At 36.8% G+C, this 23,006-nt stretch overlaps 1 protein-coding gene across 7 annotated transcripts in view; it reads left to right on the top strand.

Moving 5' to 3' along the window:
* The window catches only part of MALRD1 (MAM and LDL receptor class A domain containing 1), a 743,525-nt gene that overhangs the window by 340,099 nt on the left and 380,420 nt on the right, over positions 1 to 23,006 (top strand). For 5 of the 7 annotated variants that reach the window (XM_044928177.2, XM_044928175.2, XM_044928173.2 and 2 more), the window contains 3 exons: positions 5,153 to 5,240; positions 16,447 to 16,623; positions 19,950 to 20,112. In XM_044928177.2, coding sequence (XP_044784112.2) covers positions 5,153 to 5,240; positions 16,447 to 16,623; positions 19,950 to 20,112 — 428 coding nt within the window. The remainder of the gene's footprint in view (positions 1 to 5,152; positions 5,241 to 16,446; positions 16,624 to 19,949; positions 20,113 to 23,006) is intronic. The other 2 variants (XM_044928176.2, XM_044928178.2) reach the window with 2 other exon arrangements.

Raw genomic sequence — 23,006 nt, 5'->3', positions numbered from 1 at the left:
AGGAATTGCAAACCCAAGTGCCTATGGAAACCAGGCAAGGGATGTGAATTAAGAGAATTGGTTCGGGTGTAAAATAATTAATGGCAACTGACTTTCAGCCTTAGAGTTACGTTTGATAGGGAGTAATGGGGACTGCAGCAACTGCAGGCAGTATCTTCTTGAGAAACATCCTGCCTTAGAAGTATTTGCTGGGACTTCCCTGGTGGTACAATGGTTAAGACTTCGCCTTCCAATGCAGGGAGTGCAGGTGCGATCCCCGATTGTGAAGCTAAGATCTTGAAAAGCCAAAATTTAAAACAGAAGCAATAATGTATTCAATAAAGACTTTTTAAATGGTCCACATCAAGAATATCTTTTTTTTTTTTAAGAAGTATTTGGCAACCTATTCTACTTGACACAGGCTTCCCTTATAGCTCAGTTAGTAGAGAGTCCACCTGCAATGCAGGAGACCCCTGTTCCATTCCTGGATTGGGAAGATCTGCTGCAGAGGGGATAGGCTACCCACTCCAGTATTTGTATTCTTGGGCTTCCCTTGTGGCTCAGCTGGTGAAGAATCCACCTGCAGTGCGGGAGACCTGGGTTTGATCCCTGGGTTGGGAAGATCGCCTGGAGAAGGGAAAGGCTAACCAATCCAGTATTCCAGCCTGGAGAATTCCATGGACTGTATAGTCCGTGGTGTTGCAGAGTTGGGCATAACTGAGCCACTTTCACTTTTCTACTTGAAAGCACTGTTGGGGTTAAACTAAGTTCACGAGGACTGAACCATCACCATTTAGTCTCTTCTGTCATTGATGATGAGAAACGCCAGGACAGGGAAGACTTTTTTTCCTTCTTGGTAACCAGGGGAACAGTTGGCACAATGCCAAAGTAGATTTGCCCAGAAAAACCGAATTCTTACCAATCCATATATTGTGAAGCCTGACAAGAAGAAATATGGTAAATTTTTTTTAGGTATATACGCTGAGTCATGGTAGTTTTAGTGTTTTGAGAAAACTCCATAGTGGCTGTGCCAATTTACACTCCCACCAACAGTGTAGGAGGGCTTCCCAGGTGGCTCAGTGGTTAAGAATCCACATGCCAATGCAGGACACTTGGGTTCTATCCCTGGGTTGGGAAGAACCCCTGGAGAAGGAAATGGAAACCCATTCTGCTACTCTTACCTGGAAAATCCCATGGACAGAGGAACCTGGTGGGCTGCAGTATACGGGGTCGCAAAGATTTGGACATGACTGAGCACAGGTACACAGGCAGCAGTGCAGGAGGGTTCCCTTTCCAGCACATCCTAGTCAACATTTGTTACTTGTGTTCTTTTTGATGACAGCCATTCTGACGAGTGTGAGGTGGTATCTCATCATGGTTCTAATTTGCATTCTCCTGAAGTTTAGTGATGTGGAGCATCTTTTCTTATGCGTGTTGGGCATCTGCATTTCCTCTTAGGAAAATTCAGCTCTTCTGCCCATTTTTTAAAATTAGGTGGTTTGTTTTCCTGATGTTGAGTTGTAGAAGCTGTTTATATATGTTGGATATTAACTCCCTGTAGGTCACATCATTTGCAAAAATCTTCTCCCATTCAGTAGGTTTTCTTTTCATTTGGCTGATGGTTTCCTTCGCTGTGCAAAAGCTTTTCAGTTTAACTAGGCCCAATGTGTTTATCTTTTTATTCTATTTTTGTTTTAGAAGACAGATTCAAAAGAAATATTGCTGTGATTTTTGTCGATGAGTGTTCTGCCTATGCTTTCCTCTAGGACTATTATGGTTTCTGGTCTCAGGTCTTTAATCCATTTTGAGTTTATTTTTATATAGTGTTAGAGAATGTTATGATTTCATTCTTTAACATGTAGCTGTCAATTTTCCCAGAAACACTTATGAAGAGACTATCTTTTCTCCATTGTATGTTCTTACCTCCTTTGTCATTCATTAATTTACCGTTAAGTGCACAGGTTTATTTCTGCCAAACTATTTTTCATAGTGACTGTATCATTTTGAATTCCCATCATCAATGCATTGGAATTCCAGTTGCTCCACACAGGATTTGTGCTTTTTATAAAATTTAAGCAAGAATTTCAAATCTTTCTGAAGATGAGTTATATTAAAAATTGATATATATTATCCTGGAATTTTGTAATTTTTTTCCCAATGCAGGGTGGTTAAACTAAGTGGCAGGCTGACTCCATTCCATTTTTCCTTTGAGTTAATAGAGTTTGTAAGACTAAACAAGACCAAAGAAAAAAAAAATAAGGAAAAAAAAATAGAGTATGTGTATGTGTATATGTACATGTATATATATGTACATACATAATATATATACATGTATATAACTCATTTATGAATTAATATGCATATGTTAGGAAATTGAAGGTATTTTGGTAAAAAATATGATTAAATTCTGTCTTACATATGAATGATTAGTTTCTATATCATGTAAACACTTTGGTGAATAACTCGGTTTCCTCAATATGGAAAAGAATCTATTCAGACAAGTCTTTAGAGGCTTATTAATATAAGAGTTTTTGGCTACATTAGAGCTAAAATTTCCAATATAGCTGACAAGACCACTCCATCTTTATTTGGAGCATGCAACAGCCCATGAAAAGAACAACTTAAAAGGGCTGGATTACTTTATAAAATTTTCAAGCCAGTAATAGTTCTCAAGTAAGTAGAATTGGCCTCTGCAGATAATGCAGGTCATTCAGACCAAACTGGAATTTTCAATTGCCTTTTAAGTCATTCAGTAAGGTGCTAATGAAACTTAGGAGGAAAATTTGGCTTCCCTAATGTCCAGAGTGGCAATACTGCCTTGCATACAATAACATTAGTGTTTTAACAGCCTTCCATTTATTCTGGGAAAAACACCAAGAGAGAAAGTGAATTTTCCAGAATAGAGACACTTGGGTTTGCTCTTTCTTGTGACTAGTTTCTTAGGATAATTTGCAAAGCTTTTTGCAAGACTGAAATAAATACAGGACAGAAGTAGAATTGAACTTTAACATTCATGACTTTTTCTCAAGATATGATTATCAAGTAGGCTTTTTAAATGTCTGCCTTAATTAAATATTCAAAAAAGGCTGAGACTGCAGTTATATATGCAAATTGACTTTTTTAGTATCTTGGCTTGAAATTATTGTTCATTCTTTCTCAAGTATGCTACCATTTAGAGGTTAGGGAATTGAAGATATTTCGGTAAAAATTATGGTTAATTTTTGTCTTAGAGCAAGACCCAACTGTCCTCTGCCATGGATTATTTCTGTGTCTTCCCACTGACAGTGCTAGAGAAACAATATCAAAATGCTTATTGTGTAATGTGAAGTAACCCCAATGTAAATACTCCTTGTATAGACAGCATCCACTCACAAATGCTGCTTACCTGGTGTGGATTGTAAATGAGAGAATTTGTGACTTTCTCAAATGGCCAATTCTTGAATTTGTGACTCTATAAAGACAACAAAAGGAATGCTTTGGGACACTTGAGCCCACCCATCCACTTAAATGGAGCTATGTGTGGTTATATACCCATATAGTTAGCTTATAAATATTTATATGTATAGTTGTGCTTATCATAGACTTGAGATTCTATTATATCAATTTTCTATTCCTTCTCACGAATAAAGCAAGATAAGCATGAGCAGTGTAGTCAAGTTAGTAATGCTTATTTTTATTTATCCTAATTTTTCCTTTTTCGTACATCTTCTGAGCCTCTTGTTACCATGTCCTCTGTTGTATTGCAGTGATATTGATCCAAAGAATATATTAGTAATTAATTAATGTATAGTTATTAATCAGTCCTTACACCTTTTTCTTATTGTTCACCCAACTGCTGTCTTTATTTTCTATAAAACAAGAGATATTTTATTACAGTGTGTTCTGTCAAATTCTGACTGCTGGCTTTTTGTTTATTAGAATACAATTGTGTTTCTCTTTTCTCCCCCTGTAATGTTTTCTTTTAATCATGCTGGTGGTGAAAAGAAGGGTGCATTTTATATTTGCAGTGATCCATTTTGAAACAGCAGGAGACGTCCTGTTATTCAGGCAGTGTTAGGTGGACTATATTTTCCCATTAGTTGAATGCATAAACCTTTTCCAAATTGATTAATTTCCTTAGTGACATATCAGGGAGAAAATTCTAGTAATTCTGGAGAAAATCTAAAAAGCTGGTGGAAGATGTCAAGAGGCTTAAGGTCAGTAGTTTGACCTTTTTAATTATCTTCTTTAGGGCATGAATAATGTATGAAACAACTTTTAATGGAGGATAGAATTTGAAGAACGAAATAAAATTTCAATTTCCATATATAGCATTTGTGAGGAAAAATGAAACAAACATATATTCCTATACTAGTGGAAAAAGGGAATGTGTTTTTTTGAGTTTGCTTACTGTTCTTCATTATATAGCAGAATTCCTAGTAAGTGTGCAACATATTTGCATGAGTATTAAAATAATTCATCATGATTAATTCTGCTATAGGAAATCTCAGCCCTAATTACAATCTGCCATATACTATCATGGTTTGTCAGTGTTTCATATTTTACTGGAGTTGCAGTGGAATTGCAGCTCGTATAACAGTACCGATGTCATCTGAGTTCACTGTGATTAATGTGGTTCTGAAGGAGATCTAATAACGATTAGCCGGTTTCATAAAGTGTTACAGAATAAGGTCGATGTGAGAAAAATTTTAAAGCTCTTCACAATGTGCAGTCTAGCAAGTACCTCTGGCAACAAATTGGGTTTCTTGAAGGATGAAGAGATTTAACCTTGGAAACAGATGAGCTACTAGGGCAACGCTGGGCAGAGGTTCAGTAATTTGCCTTAAAGGCTCGGAGGAAAGCAAGACAAGTCTAGAATTAATGATGGAAAGTTATAAAGAAGTAGATATCAGTCTGATACACTGAAATCTCAAAAAATCAAAACTTTGACCAGAAGCAGGGTGAAAGTGGGCTTCGTGGATATAATAGGCCCAGTAAGGTGTGGCACTTCCTATGACTGGAAGTATTTGGTAGAGAGACAAGATGCCTGCTTATGGAGAGTTTTACGAAGTATGATTTTAATGGTTCAGAAGAGGAGATTGTCTTTAGGTAAATTCTGAATTATTTTTCAACCATGTGTATCCATAAATGAATTTCCTTCACAATATCAACAAATTTCTTATATTGTTCTTAGATTTTGGTGGAGGCTTCAGTGGGAGATGGCTTTACTGGAGACATTGCAATTGATGATTTGTCATTCATGGACTGCACTCTCTACCCTGGTAAGGAAGGATATTTCAATGTATGAGTGCTTTCAAGCATGTTTACTTGAATAGAACTTCCAAGGAAATCAATATTTCATTTCCAGAAATATTCCAAAAGTATTTGCACTTCTCTCTATTCTCTTAATTAACCCTAACCCTGGAAAAGGTTGCAAATCTTTGTAATTCTTCAAACTCTTTGCAAACATAGTAAAGAGGTTTGAATCAGTTGTGTATACATCCCATCACATTCAAAGTATTAGGAAAATGTGTCTGAAGTTAAACAGTAATTCTATCATATTGGGCCGGGGCGGGGGAGGGGAGGGGGTGGGCAGTTATAATAACTGAACTGATTGCTTTGTAATTACATTGTTTTGTAGACTTTAGTAACCATTCAGTTACCTTCAGTGATGTCTTACTCTAAGGCTGCACTTTAAACATTCCTGAGGATTGCTGCCAGCCATTTCCTTTCCAAGTTAAAGACTTCTTTCCATTAAAAAACTAATATATTTATTCCAGATTTATATCTCCGTCCTCAAACTCCTCCCCTCTCCCCGAACTCCAGAAAGAAAGTGAGTCACTTAGTTGTGTCTGACTCTTAGAGATGCCATGGACTATATAGTCCATGGAATTCTCCAGGCCAGAATACTGGAGTGGGTAGCTCTTCCCTTCTTCAGGGGATCTTCCCAACCCAGAGATCTAACCCAGGTCTCCCACATTGCAGGCGGATTATTTACCAGCTGAGCTGCCAGGGAAGCCCAAGAATGCTGGAACTCCAGACTTGGATACTAACAACCTATTCAGTATCCAAACTTAGATGTAACGAGCATCTCAAAGATAACTAGGGAAATAACCTAAAACAAACACGCCCCAAGGGAGACTCATTCCAGCAGTGCATAGTAATCTAGTAGAGTAGATATCAAGCTCTTGGAAGGTAATTTTGGGATTGAGACTGTAGACTCTTTAATTGCATGACAAGAAGAAGCACCGTCTCCTCCTCAGAGTGATCAGAGGTTGGGTAGTTTAAAAATCAATTGCAGTAATCCAAGGAGAGCCTTTTCATATGCTGAAAACTTTACATGCAATGGTCCATCAGAGTATCTACCCCTTCCCAGACATAATCAGAGGGCTGGATTCCAGTGCTTTCTACTGTAGCTACATGCCCCAGCTCCAATTTTCCGGCTCATCATTCTGGCAGGGTTAATTATCATCCTCAATGTAGCAGTTTCCATGGAACTCTGCAGAGTCAAACCCCTCTCTGGAAGGCCAGCAAAGATGAAATCAGAATTCAACAAGTTTACTTTTATCCCTCAATGTGTAAAAGTAAAATTTGGATGACCCATTGTCCCCTCAATCCTATAATTTTTGCCTCCCTTCTTATCTCAGTGAATGACAATTTATCTCTAGTTGCTTATACTTCATCAACAAATTTGATCAACCACTAGCTACACGTGTATCCATTCTCCACTTCTCATTTCCCTTGCTTCTCTCCTCTTGGTCCAAATCACCAGTGTCTCTGTGTAGATTTTTGTGATTGCTTTTTAAATGATCTCTCTGCTTCTACCCTTGAACCATATAATCTCTTCTCATATAACAGCAGCCAGAATGATCCTTTTCAAACTTACATAAGCTCATGTCACCCTAACCTGAGCCTTGCTATGACATCCATCTCATTCAGAACAAAAGCCAAACTTCTTACAATAACATCCAAGGAGTAAATGATTGGCACTGTCATATATGGCTCTGTTTTTACCTTCTACCACTGTGCTTTTTTTTGAAAGCACCTTCTTTTTAAAATTTTATTTGTTTAATTTTTGTCTCTGCTGGCTCTTCCAGCAGAGACAAGTCCATGTCTCTGCACATGGACTTTCTCTAGTTGCGGGGAATAGGGGCTACTCTCTAGTTGAGGTATGCAGGCTTCTCACTGCAGTGGCTTCCTGTTGTGGAGCACGGGCTCTAGGTGCGTTGGCTGCATTAGTTGTGACTCATGGACTTAGTTGCCCCACAGCGTGTAGGATCCTCCAGGACTAGGAATCAATCCTATGTCACCTGCATTGGCAGGTGATTGCTTAACCACTGAACCACCAGGGAAGTCCTGACCAATGTGCTTCTAATTGACGTCCCTTAGTGATAAGACCCCTTAAGTGGTCCTTGATTACTCCAACCCCCTTATGCCTCAGGACTTTTATACCTGCTTTCCCCTCCTCCTGGAATGTGCTTCCTCCAGATAATCCATTTCACCTCCTTCTTTCTGATCACTGCTAGAGAATTTCTTCTCTAGTAAAACCTTCTCTCAACCTATACCCCGCCTCTCTCTCAAACATACACACATCTCTTCTTATCTCTTTACCTGACATTTTCCATCTCCTGTTTTTCTCCACAACACCTATCATCACCTTATAGTCAAATTTGATTTTCTCCCATAATAATGTTGCATGAGAGGAGGGATTTTATTTGATCACTGCTGTTCCTTGTAGTATAAACCGTACCTGGTGCATAGTAGTACTTAATAAGCATCTATTGGATAGATGGGTGGATAGGTGGAGAGATGTCTGTTTTTTAAGTGCTTATGTATTTTAGTTTATTATTACTATTGCTAAAATATTAATTATGTATGTAATATACTATACGTCAGCCTCTGTTGAAAGCCAAATCTCAATGGCTTATAACCAGTAGCATTTATTTCTTGCTCTCAAGTGTGTCAGTTGGCATAGAAAAATAACAGCAAACATACACTCTTCTTGTTCATATCTCCATATAATTCTATGTTGTTTTAATTGTTTTAGTCACTGAGTTGTGTCTGACTCTTTTGTGACCCCATGGACTGTAGCCCACCAGGCTCCTCTGTCCTTGGGATTTCCTGGGCAAGAACACTGGAGTGGGTCACCATTTCCTACTCCAGGGGATCTTCCTGACCTGAGGATCAAACCTGCATCTTCCTGCATTGATGGGCAGATTCTTTATCATTGAGCTACCAGGGAAGCCCCATAATTCCATGTAGTTCCAAACTATATATCTGTTCTGCATGTCCTATCTATCTGGGACCCAAGCTGATGGACCAAATCCTTGTCTGACACATTCTGTTTTTAAGTCAGAGGGTTAGAAAAAGAAAGCACACTTAAAGCTTTTATTAGGGCCTCGTGTCTACTAGCTTCCACTGGTCAGAGCGAGTTAAGTGATCAAGCCTTACAATGGGGCACAGCAGTATTCGCTACAGTTGGGGAGCTTGGCAAGGACAGAAAATACAGAAAGTCCTTAAAAGAAAGGTAGCTGATAAATGGTCGTATTTCATGTTGGTCCAGTGGTTGGGTATCTGCCTTCCAGTGCAGGGCATGCAGGTTTGATCCCTGGTGGGGGAACTGGGATCCCACATGCTGCAGTACAACTAAGGCCATGCCCCGCAACAGCTCTGAGTCTGTGTACTCTAGAGCCCTCGTGCCACAACTAGAGAGAAGTCCATGGGCCTCAGCGAAGATCCTGTGTGCCACGACTAAGACCCAACAGTGCCATAAATGAATAAGTAAATATTAAAAAACACACTTCCTTAAATATTGTTATCACTCTCCATATCATCTCATATAATCCTGTAACCTTTTAAAAAACTGGAATAATGCTTGGTCCATCACAGGTTGAAGAGACCTTGAATGATAAATAGGTTGGATGTGTTTGTTATCCCAATTTTGTGGAGCACATTGAGGAGGAGATAGCCAGTCTAAGGCTGCGTAGCTATCAAATGTCAGAGTGCAGTCTTCTTCTGTGGATCAGAATGCTTACCACTATCATTATATTGCTCATCAAATGCATTCACCTCCCAAGGAAGAAAAAGCGATTTCCATTTTAGGGATCTGAAAAACAAAACTTAAAGAACGTAGATGACTGGGATGAGAATACACAGTTGAAAGCTGTAATGAGATTTTCACCTAAGGTGTGTGATTTCAGTACCCAAATCACCTCCCATTCTTAGCTTAGGGAGAATGGCTGTAACCCCAGTGGTGGAAGGGAATAAAGAATTCAGAAAGAGAACCAAGGCATCGTGGATACTGTTGCTGCTTTAATTATACTGCTGCATGTGTTCTGTGGCTGATGTTTCCAAGGTGGAGAGGAAAGAGCTGCCAGAAACAAGGGCAGAGATGTGAAATATCAGTTACCCACCATTAGTCCCAATTTTCTGGTTTACATTTTGGAATAAAAATATGGAATTTTAAAGACTGTCTGAACTGTGTGGTTTTCATGTTGGCTTCATAACAAAAGAAACTTTGGGTTGAAACTGCAGAATCTGATGAAGCCATATGTCTCATAAAGGAAGTTGATGTAATCTTACTATAAGATGAAAATGAAAATAAAAATTAGGCTTTTAATAAAAATATTGCTTTTGATGATTATCAGTCAGTGTTTTGTCATGACATCACATTAGCTGAGATGGGATCAGTGTATGTAGGATCACTTACATTGATTTGCTTTCAGTATAAACATTATCTATGGCATGTTCCCCCTCTTGATTAATGAAACAAAACAAATAAAAACTAAACAAAAACAAAAACACAAACTATTGACCTCATGTCCAAAATACAGTTTTGTAACCTGTAATTTTATTTTATACTAAAAATGGCTAAAGTGAAGTAGATTATTTCATTTTTACCCATTTCCTCAAAATCAAACTCTTTCCACCATATCTCCCTTATTCCTTTTGGATGAACTCAGTTTTCTCTAGCAACCCAGGATTGAAATACCATAGTCATCTTTGGCTTTCCCCTTAAACTTGCCCCCTTGCAGATCCTATTAACTCTCAACTCCAAAATATTTCTCACATCTGTTCTATTTTTTCCATTACCTCTGCCATGTCCTTGACTCGAATGATTGAGCTTCTTAACTGCAAACCTTTATTACTTTTCCTCAATAATTTTTATGCCATAAGCTTAGTTTATTTCCACTTAATCCTAGACGATTATTACTTGCTCTTTTAGGTCATTCTTCTCTCATTTTCTAACTTCAAGTTGTTTCTAATAATTTTCAAATCCATTCTCAATTATGGATTGTACTGCCTTTGTTTCAGTACTTTGATGACAGAGATTCTCGTTTTAAATCTAATTCAGGAGGAAAATAGAGAAACAGCTGTTTAGACAAGATTAATTACATTTCTAGGGAAAGTAGACAATCTTAACCATGCAATTGAATCGTATGATTCTCTGCATTAGTGTGTGATGATGTTGTCTAGTCCCAGAGTAGATAATGATGCGGAATGATGGCAAAGTTAAATAGCTTTCCCTTCACCTTGAATTAGACCTTCAGAGTAGATTATTTTGGAAGAATTGTTACCAGACATTCAGGTTTAAAAATATTATCCCAGAGGAAGTATCTGTTTTGCATTATGCCTTCCATCTTCAATCAGAAAAGCAAGAAGTACATTTCTTTCAGCAGAACACATTATTGGTGAGATACCTGAGTTATTTGGAAGAATAGATCTGTGATGACATGGCATCACAACATACTCTTTGCCAACTGAAATAAAAATTGCCTATATACTTTTCTGTTTATTTTTTAATTTGCACTTTTTATTTTGTATTGGAATATAGCAAATTAACAATGTTTTGATAGTTTCAGGTGAACAGCAAAGGCACTCAGCCATACATATACATGTATCCATTCTTCCCCAAACTCCCCTTCCATCAGGCTGCCACATAACATTGAGCAGAGTTCCGTGTGCTATACAGTAGGTTTCTGTTGGTTATCCATTTTAAATATAGCTGTGTGTACATATCCATCCCAAATTCCCTATCTCTTCTCCCCATCCTTTCCCCTACCCCTGCCACCAAAAGTTCATTTCCTAAGTCTGTGAGTCTGTTTTGTAAGTAAGTTCTTTACATCATTTCTTTTTGTTTTCCATATATGAGAGATGTCATGTGATATTTCTCCTTCTCTGACTTCACTCAATATGACAATCTCTAGGTCCATCTATGTTGCTGCAAATAGCATTATTTCATTCTTTTTAATTCTGTGTAATATTCCATTATATACATGCACCATATTTTCTTTATCTGTCTCTCTGTAAATGTCTGTAAACCGTAAATAGTTCTGCAGTGAACACTGGGGTGCATGTATCTTTTCAGATCGTGTTTTTCTCTGGCTATATGCCCAGGAGTGGGTACTTTTCACCAGTTGAAAGTTTCAGAATTCAGCATGCATATTACATTGACTAGTTACTAGAATTACTAATTATTAGAGTGAGTATTGGACTTCCCAGGGGGCACAATTGTAAAGAATTCGCCTGCCAATGCAGGAGACGCAAGAGATGTAGGTTCGATCTCTGAGTCGGGAAGTTTCCCTGGAGTTGGAAATGGCAACCCACTCCAGTATTCTTGCCTGGAAAGTTCCAAGAGATGTCTGTGGGATACAGTCCATGGGATCACAAAGAGTCGGACATGACTGAACATGCATAAGGAACGAGAATGAGCATCACTATCTAAGGTATTCATATTTTATTTTTCCAAGGAAAGTTGTGACTAAGTCAAGGGCATTTCTTGCATCTGATGACACCTTAAGATTGAGAAACGATACTAACTCTTTGGAGAATGCTTGGCAACAGTTTTTTCCATGTCCACACCGAGTAGCTTTTGCTATTGCTGCCAAACTGGCCGAGTTATGGAATTTCTGACATCTCTCCTCCTCTGCCTACACATCTTACCAGCTTTATTTGTTCTTGATCAAGTCTCCCTTCCTTCTACAAAGGGTGGTATTTGTTTCAGTGGCAAAATGTGTGTGTTGTATTGTGTATGCCTTTAGGATATCACAGGCAGCTTTTTACCTTCTAATACTAAGCTGTTTGGTGTGCCCATTACATTTATCTCAATATAATAAATTTCATGAAAGCATTATGCTTTGGGAAAAATCTGTACTTTGAAAGGAAATACAGATTCTGAAAAATTTTTAGAAATGCTGGAAATATTTCTTCAAGGCATAAATGAAGAAATTTGAGGCTCAGTGATTATAATCTGAAATATTCTTGTTTTAGTGTTCTAGCGTAGTTTTGTAAAGTGATTTAGCATATATCCAGGGAAAAGTTTTGTCCAAAGCCTGTGCTCTGTGCAACTTAATATTTTTTATTCTGTCTCTAGAAAATAAAACTGGACAAATAACTGACTTATTTTAATTTAAAACTTTAAAATTTTGTCATCTTTTATTTGAGGGAAATACTAAATACCCCAAATGGAGAAGACTGTTAAAATACTTAAATTTTAGCTGGAGAAATCACTTTCCTCCAATTGTTCTTTTGATGCTCTCAAATACAAAGATACTACACTTAAGATTCATTAATTTTGATGGAATACAGTGTAATGAGAAAAGGACAAAGAATTTTAAGATTTAAAAAGCCTAGTCAACCTCATGCAAAAATATTAGAATAAATCCAGATGTGAGCTTATGGAAATGAATTAGAAAAACAATAAAAAGGAAGATTATGTTAAAAATAGCCAGAGATTAAAATACAATTACAGAAGAATGGAATTAGGAAGACAGTTGGATATTATTTGCAAAGTTCTGAGAAAAAATGACTGTTAGTCTAGAGCAAAGCAAAATTCTTTCAAGAATGAGGGTGACAAGAGGCACTCAGTATGACATCCACAATCAAATGAAAAAATGAATTTACTGCACCAGACTCTTACCAAATGAACGATGTAAATGTCAACATTATAAGACAGAATGAGCCAAACCAAGGCTGAGATGCAAAAGGGAATAGACAGCAAAGTAAATGACAAACACACAGGTAATTCTTAGCTACACTAGTGGATGACGAATGTGTGATATGACCAGAATGTTTATGCATTCTTGGGGAATGTAGACATTGATGGAGTTACTTTTGAAACCAATTTGGCATTGTGTGTTAGTCAGTTGTGTCTCCTGCACTGCAGGTAGATTGAGCCACCAGAGAAGCCCCAGTTTGGCATTATCTATTATAATTAAATGTGCATGCTCTGTGACCAAGCAATTCCATACCTAGGTATATCAGGAGAAATGTACAAACAAATCCTCAAACAGGATCAACTCAAGAACCACTGATGGTATAATGGCTACAAAACATATGAAAACATATGTTACATAGTCATATAGTGAACTATTATACAGCAGTCAACCCCTGAACTGCGAGAACATACATTAGGTTGGGTGGGTGAATATACAATGTTAAGAAAAAAGTAAGTTGCAGATTATAAAAAGAATGAGTCCATTCATCCAAAGTTTGATTCTCAACAGTGTTTTATTTAAATCGGACTTACACGGTGTTCCATGTATATGGTCACTATTCTAAGAATTTCAGTGTTATTTAGTCACATAATGAGCTAGTAAGTTAACACCGTAAGAGCTTATTTGGTTTATATGCAAATGAAGAAAATATGAACACAAATGAAAGCAAAGAAATAAAAAACACAAATTTCAGTGTTCTGTGAACCAGGGAAGATTGCAATGAGGGTCTGGAATCAACAGAGAAACACTAGAGGGTTCAAATCTGTTTGTGAATTTTATTTTCATAAACTTTGACTTTCATTATCCTTAAAAAAAAAAAGCCTATATTTTATGTTCATTTTTCCATATGTATAATTATATTTCATGGGGGAAAAAAAGTGAAAGTGTTAGTTGCTCAGTCGTGTCCAACTCTTTGCAACCTCATGGCCTATAGCCTGCCAGGCTCCTCTGTCCACAGAATTCTCCAGGCAAGAATACTGGAGTGGGTTGACACTCCCTTTTCCAGGGGATCTTCCCAACTCAGGGATTGAACCCAGGTCCTGCATTGCAGGCGGATTCTTTACTGTCTGAGCCACGAGGAAAGCCCAATATATTTCATAATAAAATATAAAATGATAAGTGAGAAAAGTTTGAGTTGCATAACAGATTAATAGGTCAAAACGTGGTCATTTGTGTGGAAAAAATTGAATTTAGATTCTTATCACTGACAGAGAACAATAGAGGCCAGATGGAGTAAAGATCTAAATATGAAAAGTAAAGCTATCAAAACTTCATGAAAATTATCAAAGATATATTTATGATATTAGAACAGGGAAGATTATTTTTCAGTGAAAATTTAAAGCACAAACCATAAAGGAAATGATTGATATATTAAAGTTAGAATTTTTTTTTTCTGAAGGGCAACCATACAAAATGAAAAGACAAATCATAGATTACGAGAACTTATTTTTCACATAGATAAATGATTGAGGATTAGTATAGAGAATATAGGATTAATTTAAATTTGTGAATTAATATAAAGACAATGGATTCAATAGAAAGAAAGAGCAGAGAATGTGAATAGTCAAAAACTATAGTAAAATACTTGAGTGGCCTAAAGAGTCTCAGTAATTAGGGAAATACAAGTTAGAATATCACAGATTTATTTCAGAACTGTTACTGTGGCAAACATTAAACAAAAAATTCACGATACGACGTGTTGGCTAGAATATGAGAAATGCACACAGTTCTGGGTGGAAATGGTAAACCACCTTTGAAAACAACTAAAGTTGACTAATTACATATTCTATAACTCTGAAATTTCATTTTAAGATGACTTGTCTTGGAAATACTCTGGCATGTGTTTACAGAGAGAAATGTACAAACACATCCATTGTAGGACTTTATATTCTTACTGTCCTACTTGAGAAGAGGTATACCAGCTGCAGACTATTCATACAATAAATATTGAATCTGGGTATTCATTTAATTGAATACTCTAAAGCAGTTAAAAATGAATGAATTGATTCTGTATGTATCAATAGAGAGAAATCTGAAAAGTATGTTTTGAGTCAAAAAGGCAAGTTCAAAAAAAGTATGAATATTATTTATGTAAAAGTTTCTGACACATAACAGTATATATTTTATACAGAAAATGTTTGTTTGAGATAAGGATACAAAAATATGCATTGGAGGAATTCTTACTATATTCAGGATGTTAGTTCTTCCTAAGTTGATCTATAGGCTTAATGCAACCCCAATCAAACAGAATCCCAGGAGATTATTTTGTGAATAAGAAAAACTAAATCTAAAGTGTATATCGAGAGGCAAAAGGCCCAGAATATCCAATGTAGTATTGAAGGAGAACAAAATTGGAGGACTGACACTACCGACTTCAAGACTTATTATAAAGCTTCAGTAATCAAGACAATGAGGTAATGGTTAAAGAACAGAGAAATGTTGCGTTGGCCAGAAAGTTTGTTTGGGTTTTTCCATTCCATTTTATGGTAAAATCTGAATGAACTTTTGGACCAACCCAGTATTTTATGGCAGTGACAACTTTGGCTTTAAGTCCTCTGCAACTAGTATGTATATGATACAGAGATGAAAGAGACACTGATGTATAGATCAGTCTTATGGACTCTGTGGGAGAGGGAGAGCGTGGGGAGATTTGGGAGAATGGCATTGAAACATGTATAATATCATGTATGAAACGAGTCGCCAGTCCAGGTTCGATGCACGATGTTGGATGCTTGGGACTGGTGCACTGGGACGACCCAGAGGGAGGGTGTGGGGAGGGAGGAGGGAGGAGGGTTCACCTGTGGCAGATTCATTTCGATGTTGGGCAGAGCTAATACAATATTGTGAAGTTTAAAAATAAAAGAAAAAAAAAAGTAAACCTAAAATGAACCCTGCAAAAAAAAATGCTTATTGAATAGCTTACTGTCTAAATTAATTAGCTTGTATAAATTTCTTCTAAATTCTGTAATATCAAAAATTATCTTATTTAAATACTTCTGGGTGAATACTTTTGTTTGGGTCTGTCTTACAGCCTTTGAATTCCAACTATGTGGGGATATCTGAAACAAACATGAGATGTTAGATTCATTGTGAAAGTGGAAGAACAAAGTTCCTTTACATAGAGAACTTGAGGGTTTAATCTGACCTTGACTCTGGTCCCTAATGCCAGCACCTGGGATTCTTTTGGTTCCTGAAGATCATCCAAGCCCTGCTCTTGAGACTCCCATTTATTCAGTGAGCTCTGAAGAATTTTCAATAATTTCCATCTGCACTTTCACTATTTTTATAATCAGAGATATCCAGAGTTATTTGCCATTACTAAGACCATGAACCCCAATTTATATGCTTACAATAAAGCAGTTCAGCAGATTAGAAAATGATATCAGATATTCCTTATAATGTTGAATGTGAAGCATACTTAGTAAAGTTTATCGTGTGCAATCTTTGAAGATTATGGAAAAACTGCCAAATGATACTTGTCTGTTATTTCAAGGTCATTTACCTGTGAACCTTCCAACTCCACCAGAAACTACAGTTCCAGTAACACTGCCTCCACACAACTGCACAGACAGTGAGTTTGTTTGCAGGTCTGATGGTCAGTGTGTCGAAAATATCCAGAAATGTGATTTTAGATATGACTGCCCTGACCAATCAGATGAATCCTCCTGCGGTATGTGAATTCCTAAATTTTGTATTAAATATAGCCATAAAATAGATAAGAAAACACTAGTGTAATCTCAAGTAGTATTGTAATGTCCTAGTTAGAAGTCTTCAACCTGGTTTAAAGCAGTTTCTTAATATAAAAGGTTTTTGTATAGAAAATGATGGAAGAGTCAGCATGCATTCTTCTATCATGTCCAACAAGAGGTAAGTGTCTTTAATATTTTAGATTCAGAATACTTGTTTTCATGACCTTAACTTGATTCTAGGGCTATCATTTACCAGCCCTTTTTTAATTCATCTTCATTTTGTCTTTATTCTTCAATATCATTACATGGAAATATTTAGAGAAGAAGCATAATACCCTCAAATAAGATGAATCTGTTCAAGTTTTGCCATTGTCAAAATACACATATACAATGAATACCATGTCAAATGTGCAGGGTTAATAAGAAAATCAATCCTAGTACATGTGGACACTGCAATAGCTATATACTGTTGAAAGATGGTATCCATTTCTTGTCATCTACCAATCTATGACTTTTAAAAAATGGATCTAGGCAAATTATTTAACTTGAAAGTGAATGTCTCAGTCAGAGATACAAACTGAGAGGAGGAAGATTGATCTGCATCTGAATAGGCAAAGCACAGGATCAGAAGAAATAAACACTTGTGAATTTTTTCCCTTCCTTGCCCATTATTAGGTATTGATTATATGTGAATTTACCATAATTTTGCTCAAATGTCTTGATAATATTAAAGATTTAGAATGTACAGACAGTACAGTGTATCAATTCAGTTCAGTTTGGTCGCTCAGTCGTGTCCAACTCTTTGCTACCCCATGAATTGCAGCATGCCAGGCCTCCCTGTGCATCACCAACTCCCAGAGTTCACTCAGACTCACTTCCATCGAGTCAGTGATGCCATCCAGCCATCTCATCCTCTGTCGTCCCCTCGTCCTGCCCCCACTCCGTCCCAGCATCAGAGTCTTTTCCAATGAGTCAAACTCTTCACATGAGGGGGCCAAAGTACTGGAGTTTCAGCTTCAGTATCATTCCTTCCAAAGAAATCCCAGGGCTGATCTCCTTCAGAATGGACTGGTTGGATCTCCTTGCAGTCCAAGGGACTCTCAGGAGTCTTCTCCAACACCACAGTTCAAAAGCATCAATTCTTCGGCGCTCAGCCTTCTTCATAGTCCAACTCTAACATCCATACATGACCACAGGAAAAACCATAGCCTTGACTAGACGGACCTTTGTTGGCAAAGTAATGTCTCTGCTTTTGAATATGCTATCTAGGTTGGTCATAACTTTCCTTCCAAGGAGTAAGCGTCTTTTAATTTCATGGCTGCAGTCACCATCTGCAGTGATTTGGAAGCCCAGAAAAATAAAGTCTGACACTGGTTCCACTGTTTCCCCATCTATTTCCCATGAAGTGATGGGACCGGATGCCATGATCTTCGTTTTCTGAATGTTGAGCTTTAAGCCAACTTTTTCACTCTCCACTTTCACTTTCATCAAGAGGCTATTTAGTTCCTTTTCACTTATAGTGACATTCTAATTTGTCTGTGTCAGCCTCATCAAGGAATTCCAAAACTTAAAAAGTATAAATACACATGTAAACTAAATGAGGCTGAAGAAACTCATAAAATCAAAGCTGATCCATTCTGTGAATGAGATGAGACAGTAATTAATTCAAGTTGGTCAGGAAGATACACAGTGTATCACAGATGTAGGATAATGGAAGATGTTGTGGTATTCAGTCTTCTTCATGGGAAGACAACAGAATCCTCTTCTAATCACACATAAGTTATCTTTGTAAAAGTTTACACAAAATCTAATTAATTACACCTAGTGAGCAATTTTAGTGAATACAAACTTTCTTCTCAGTTCGGCTTAGAAATTTTAGTAATGTCATTGATGATTGAATGGGATGTTTTGTTAAGTTTTGTTAAGTTCTCCAAATGTCCTGAATGAATGCTTACAATTAAATTATCACTTTAAAATCATAAGGATGTTTAATTTTGATTAAACATGAATTTTTGCCATTTATTTCTGAATAAATTGTATGTCTTTCCTCCTCTATCTCTTGTAAGATGAACTATTGTGATAAATCTTCCTGTCATCTACAGTCTTACATTTTGTAAGTTTTTCATTATAATAAGAACAACAATATAAGATTTACCCCCTTGATATATTTTTAAGTGTACAATATGGCATTGTTGACTATAGGTACAATATTGTACAGCAGATAGCTTGCCTGAAACTCTGTCCTGTAATTTTTTAAAAACCTATACTTTTTAAGGTCTTTTTAAAATTATGTGAAGAACAAGATTCTATTGAATACTTAACCTCTTCACAGAATAATCATATGATCAATATTAATATCAGTGATTAAATAACACACTTGAATATCATGATTAAAATCACTTTTTTTGATGCAGTGTTTCCTTCTCAAATTTTATGTTAAACTGTGAACCAAGTTTCTAAATGGTGGTAGTGGTAGTCTATGCCGTTATTATTTATGCCATCTAAAGATACCCATGGTTGGTTCATGCTGATGCATGGCAGAAACTGTTAAAATATTGTAACATAATTATCATCCAATTAAAAACTGAAAAAAACTGGAGTTTTGGTTTTTATTTGTTTTAACACACCAGGCTTTCCATTTTATACACAAAACCTCATTGAATCTTTAAGAAGTAGAGGATTGAAAACAGACAGACATATGAACACATACAGAGAGAAAGGGAGGGGGAAAGGAAAAGAGAGCTTTTGTTTTTACACACAACCTATGTATTTTTAAAAATTACTGTTTTTTTTAGTTTTTGATATTGGAATACAGTGATAAGAATATTGAAAACTTTCAAGGAAAGAGATTCAATATGAAAGCTGTTGAAAATCTTATTGCTTTGAATTTAACTAATTTGGAATTTAGTTTTCCAGTAATACTGTGACAAAAGAACAGACTTATCAGAACTTGGAGGTCATATAAGCAATGTAAGTGTTGTGTCAGAAGAGACTGGTGATGCTTAAAGTGCTGCTTTAGGAGCTAATTAAAACCTTACTTGTTTATGAAAGCAGATTCTTCAGTGTGTGCATTTATTTCTACATTTCCGTGACTATACATATTTAAATATAATACGCCTAGATTTCTTTAAAACTCTTTGAGTGATTACATAAAGCATTAGCCTAATTATTTCAGTAATGTTGAAAAGTTTGATTAAAAATTTTAAAAATCCCCAAGTGTAAGAAAGTGCTGATGCAGATGGAAATTGCCATTTATTGATACATTTTTGTGATTAACTCATCTTGTCTCTGTCCCATTCTCTTCAAGCTATGGACATTTGCAGTTTTGAGAAAGGAAGCCTGTGTGAATGGTACCAGCCAATCTCAGAAAAATTAATTAAAGATTCAAACACATTCAGATGGGGACTTGGTAATGGAACCAGTATTCATCATGGTGAGGAAAATCACAGGCCATCGGTGGATCATACAACGTAAGTGACCACATATTTGGAAAATGTCTCTTAGGAACTGTTTATTAAGCACTGCCCAAATTCCTGCCTTGCCCCCTTACCCTGTTAGTGCTCTTGTAAAGATGAATGTTTAAGTGAGAGAATAAGTGGACTAAGTATATTCTTTCTTACAATATTGAAGAAGACATTTAATTAAAAAAGTAGTAAATGCTCTTATAAAAGTCATAAAGAGAAAAATATTGTATATTAATGCATATATATGGAATCTTGAAAAATGGTATAATTTTTCTTGCTTACTTAGTTGCTCAGGCATGTAGACTCTTTGCAACCCTTTGGACCATAGCATGCCAGGCTCTTCTGTCCATAGAATTTTTCAGGAAAACACAGTGGAGTAGGTTGCCATTTCCTCCTCCAGAGGATCTTCCCAACCCAGGGATCAAACCCACATCTCCTGTATCTCCTGCATTGCAGATGGATTCTTTACCTGCTGAGCCATTGGGGAAGCCCCCCAAAATGGTATAGATGATCTTATTTGCAAAGCAGAATTAGAGTATGGATACCAAGGGGGTCTAGGGGAGTGGAATGAATTGGGAGATTGACATATATACACTATTGATATGACACTGTGTATAAAATAGATAGCTAATGAGAACCTGCTGTAAAGGACAGGAAACTCTACTCAGTGCTCTGTGGTGACCTAAATGGGAAGGAAATCCAAAAAAGAGGGGATATATGTATACATATATGTATATATGCTTCCCAGGTGGCACTAGTGGTAAAGAACCTGCCTGATAATGCAGGAGACAAGAGATGTGGGTTTGATCCCTGGGTGGGAAAGATCTCCTGGATGAAGGCATGGCAACCCTCTCCAGTATTCTTGCCTGGAGGATCTCATGGACAAGGAGCCTGGTGGGCTACAGTCCATGGGAGCACAAAGTGTAGGACTCAACTGAAGTGACTTAGCACACACACCCCCACACATTACACATATAGCTGATTCATTTTGCTGTGTGGTAGAAATTAACACACCATCGTAAAGCAACTATACTCTAATAAAAATTAACAACATTTTTTTAATTTAAAAAGTTTAGAAAAATACATTTCATAGACTGCCTTAAATGTGTACGCAACTTATTATACCTCATGAAGTCTTTGTGCATTAATATTCATTTTTATTGTGTTTCAATGTTTTGCAACTGTCTGGTGAGGCTAGATGACACAATCCTCATTTCCTTGGTCTCTACGTTCTTCTCCAAGTAAACTACTCCTTTACATACAAAAAAGTCATAGAAACCAGAGAAAAGCATGCGTAAGTAAAGAAAAATAATTTGTAATATTGCCCAGGATCCAGAAGGAGTTATATGTTCATCCCTTCTCCAAATTTCTTTTCCTCTTTTCTTCCTTTTCAAACTTCTCCTCCATCACCTTGCCCTTTTGCTCTTCTTCCAGTCTTGCTCTTTATCATCGTTTATTTTGGTCTTTTCTTTCAAGTTTTAATAACTCATTCCTTCCCCTGTTTTGTAGTCTGCAAATAATACTCTCTACAAGCTCCCATTTTTATTTTTTCCTTTTAATGATTTCAAGGAACTGTTACTGAAGACAACAAAGAACTCCCCATTTATATTACAGAGAATCTTTTCAAAACCTTTATACCTTCACACTTCTCCTCTGGTAAAGCTTTATGACCCCCAGCTCCTATGGTTGCTGCTTCAAAGAAAACTAAAGGTATATCTGCTGTCCAGTCCATTATTGGCCCAGCCAACTTGAACTTGCATTCAAGGGGATCACTGTATCTTTAGTGTTCAGTGACTTTATTTTCCTGGCTGACTTTTTCACCCTGATTTTTTGAGCTCTCTTTTGTTGTTTGTGTTCCATTAAAATGGTTCCAGTTTTACCATCATTTTATTTAAACATCTGCAACCAAGTTGCCCGAAGTCTATAGAGTAGCAGATATGAATGCTGCTTTGTTTTGATCACTTCTGACAATTGGCAGATAAGTTTTGTAATTTCAGTATACAAAAGTTTTCTCGGGCTGCTTCTCACATAAAAAAGAATAGGGTGATTTCAGAAAGTGTCTGTGGCTCATGCAAAGCTGTGCTTCATTAATAATCTATATTTTTGTAAAGAAAAAGAGACTCATTTCTAGGTGGTAAAAGTGTAAATAGAACTATGACAACATATAAGCAGAGTAATATAATTGACTTTTAACTTGTTGGTCTCTGCCTCTCACCCCCGCCACCTCCAGTAGACTGCAGATTCCCTGAGGAATTTCAAGGACTGTGATTCCCTTCCATTGCATTATTTTAAAGATTCCTTATATAATTAAGTACCAGTAATTATTTGCTGAATGAATTAGTTGATGATTAGGATCAATATATTGATACTTTATAATTAAAGGCTGCAAGGCACAAAGTTAAATACATCCTAAATAGGAATACTTAGTCAGATAATGTTTAATGGATGAACACTAGGTGACAGTGAGTCCTGGAGAAGGGTGCAGTCCCTGAGCTTCCATCTCCTCTTGCCTTCCTCTCTGTTTTTTTTTCTTTTTCCCTTTTACTTTGTGAAATAGTTCTTATGTGTCATTTATCCTACTCCCTGGTTTGTAGTAGAACTCCAAGCTTCCCTATGGCTCAGTTGGTAAAGAATCTGCCTGCAATATGGGAGACCTAGGTTTGATCCCTAAATTGGGAAGATCTCCTGGAGCAGGGCATGGCCACCCACTCCAGTATTCTTGCCTGGAGAATTCTGTGGACAAAAGAGCCCGGTGGGCTATCGACCACAGGGGCCCAAAGAGTTGGACACGACTGAGCAACTAAGCACAGCATATAGCACAAGCTCAGTTTACCCAAATTCTGTTTGGTCTTTTTGTTGTTGTTATTGTTTTATTTTTCAAGAGGAGCTTTTCTATTTAG

The sequence above is a fragment of the Bubalus bubalis genome, chromosome 14, assembly GCF_019923935.1.
Source record: "Bubalus bubalis isolate 160015118507 breed Murrah chromosome 14, NDDB_SH_1, whole genome shotgun sequence".
Lineage (NCBI taxonomy): Eukaryota > Metazoa > Chordata > Mammalia > Artiodactyla > Bovidae > Bubalus > Bubalus bubalis.
The sequence above is the reverse complement of the archived record's forward strand: the minus strand, read 5'-3'. Positions and strand labels throughout refer to the sequence as shown.